At 42.6% G+C, this 1,706-nt stretch overlaps 1 protein-coding gene across 1 annotated transcript; it reads right to left on the minus strand.

Moving 5' to 3' along the window:
* Window positions 1–726: 726 nt before the first annotated feature.
* On the minus strand, window positions 727–1,260 carry LOC135598255 (glycine-rich cell wall structural protein-like). The gene has a single exon (XM_065091787.1). The coding sequence runs from the start codon at window positions 1,258–1,260 to the stop codon at window positions 727–729; it is 534 nt and encodes a 177-aa protein (XP_064947859.1).
* Window positions 1,261–1,706: the final 446 nt, after the last annotated feature.

Below are 1,706 nucleotides of genomic sequence, written 5' to 3' on the forward strand. Positions count from 1 at the left end.
TAAATAAAATTTTATATTAAAATAATTAAAAATATTGATATCATAAATAATTTAAAAATAAATTATATTACATCTTAAAGTGTTTTTATTGATGAAAAAAAATAAAAGATAAGAACAATTATTGAAGAAGCTTTTTTGAAGTAACTTTAGCTTGAATACATTAACATGTCGAATTTCTCTCAACAGAGTAAAGAAATTTTCTCATATAGTTGAGAAAATCTTATTTGCTATCATTTATTACTTATTTTGTTTAAGCCTTAAAAAATAATATTTACATAGTTTGTTCGTCAACAATATATGGTTTATAAAAAAGATTGATGAAACCAATCCTTCTATCTTATCTCATAATTAATAAATTAAAAAAAATAATTAAGTATGAATAATTATGAAGATATTAACTTAGCTATTTTGACAAATAATCACAAGGTCGAAAGACCTATATCTAACAACGAACTGTAATATCATGTTGGAACTATATTAAAGTTAACCTGTGGCTCTTGCAAAGTGACTTTAGACTATGAAAAATCACCCATTCACAAAACCATTGCTAATTCTAATATTATTATTGTGTTTACGTGCGCAGCAAAAGACAAATACTTTTCATGAAAGGAAACTTGATGAAGCTGCAAACAAACCGGCGACACATCCATCAAACTACACAAGTGACTCGTAACATTCACGAACACATTACAATGGCTTTACTACTGATGCAATTGTGCAGCACTTTCAAGGAATACCGCAGCCGGCACCACCACCATGGCCATTTCCTGCACCGCCATGACCAAGGTTACCTCCGCCGCCTACACTCCTATGATGACCGAGTCCACCGCCACCCCCTACACCACCTCCAACACCCCTATGACCAAGGCCGCCGCCACCGCCGAATCCACCGCCACCACCACCACCCACTCCACCAAGGCTACCAACACCACCCAACCCGCCACCACCAAGTCCTGCTGCACCTCCTACTCCCCCGAGCCCAGCCCAGCCTCCGAGTCCACCGATGCCTCCGGATCCACCAACCCCGCCGGCGACACCATTGTAAAACGGCAGACCGACTCCAGCGATGCCGCCAGCTCCAGCGAAGCCACCAACGCCTCCAAAAGCCACAAAATTCTTCTGCTCATCGACAGCACTGGCCGCTGGGCTGGTAGCCGCTCTCACGGTTCTCACACTCGTTTGCTCGGGCACCTTCCTAGAGTTAGCATCATGAGCCAAAGTAAGAGCTACCACCATCACAAGGACACACCACCTCGCCATCTCTCTCTCTCTCTCTCTCTCTCTCTCTCTCTCTCTCTCTCTCTCTCTCTCTCTCTCTACTTCCCAAGACTCACGCCCGTACTAAAGCTCGACCAACATCCTATTTATGGGGCGGGGTAGGCGGTGGACTGTTTGAACTAGTAAATGAGGGCGCCACCCCAACTTGCTATAGAAATCATATTGTTCCGTTTATTTCTTTTTCATGTAGCGTTGTCTCTGCGCGAAACTTCCACATCATGCATTGCCATTTCTCCAGCAAAAGATGTACAATGGCGAAGCGTAAATGGTGGTGAAGGCGTAGCGGCAGTGGTCACGAGGGCCAACGCAGAAATGAATGCTAACGTTTTGTCTTTATGCATTGCTTGTTTCAATACCATTGCCTCTAGATATGCTAATCCATCGATTATTCTGTGTACACACGAGACACGGATCAGACCACCGCCTTG

The sequence above is a fragment of the Musa acuminata genome, chromosome BXJ2-1 (genome assembly GCF_036884655.1).
Source record: "Musa acuminata AAA Group cultivar baxijiao chromosome BXJ2-1, Cavendish_Baxijiao_AAA, whole genome shotgun sequence".
In the NCBI taxonomy this organism is placed as follows: Eukaryota; Viridiplantae; Streptophyta; class Magnoliopsida; order Zingiberales; family Musaceae; genus Musa; species Musa acuminata.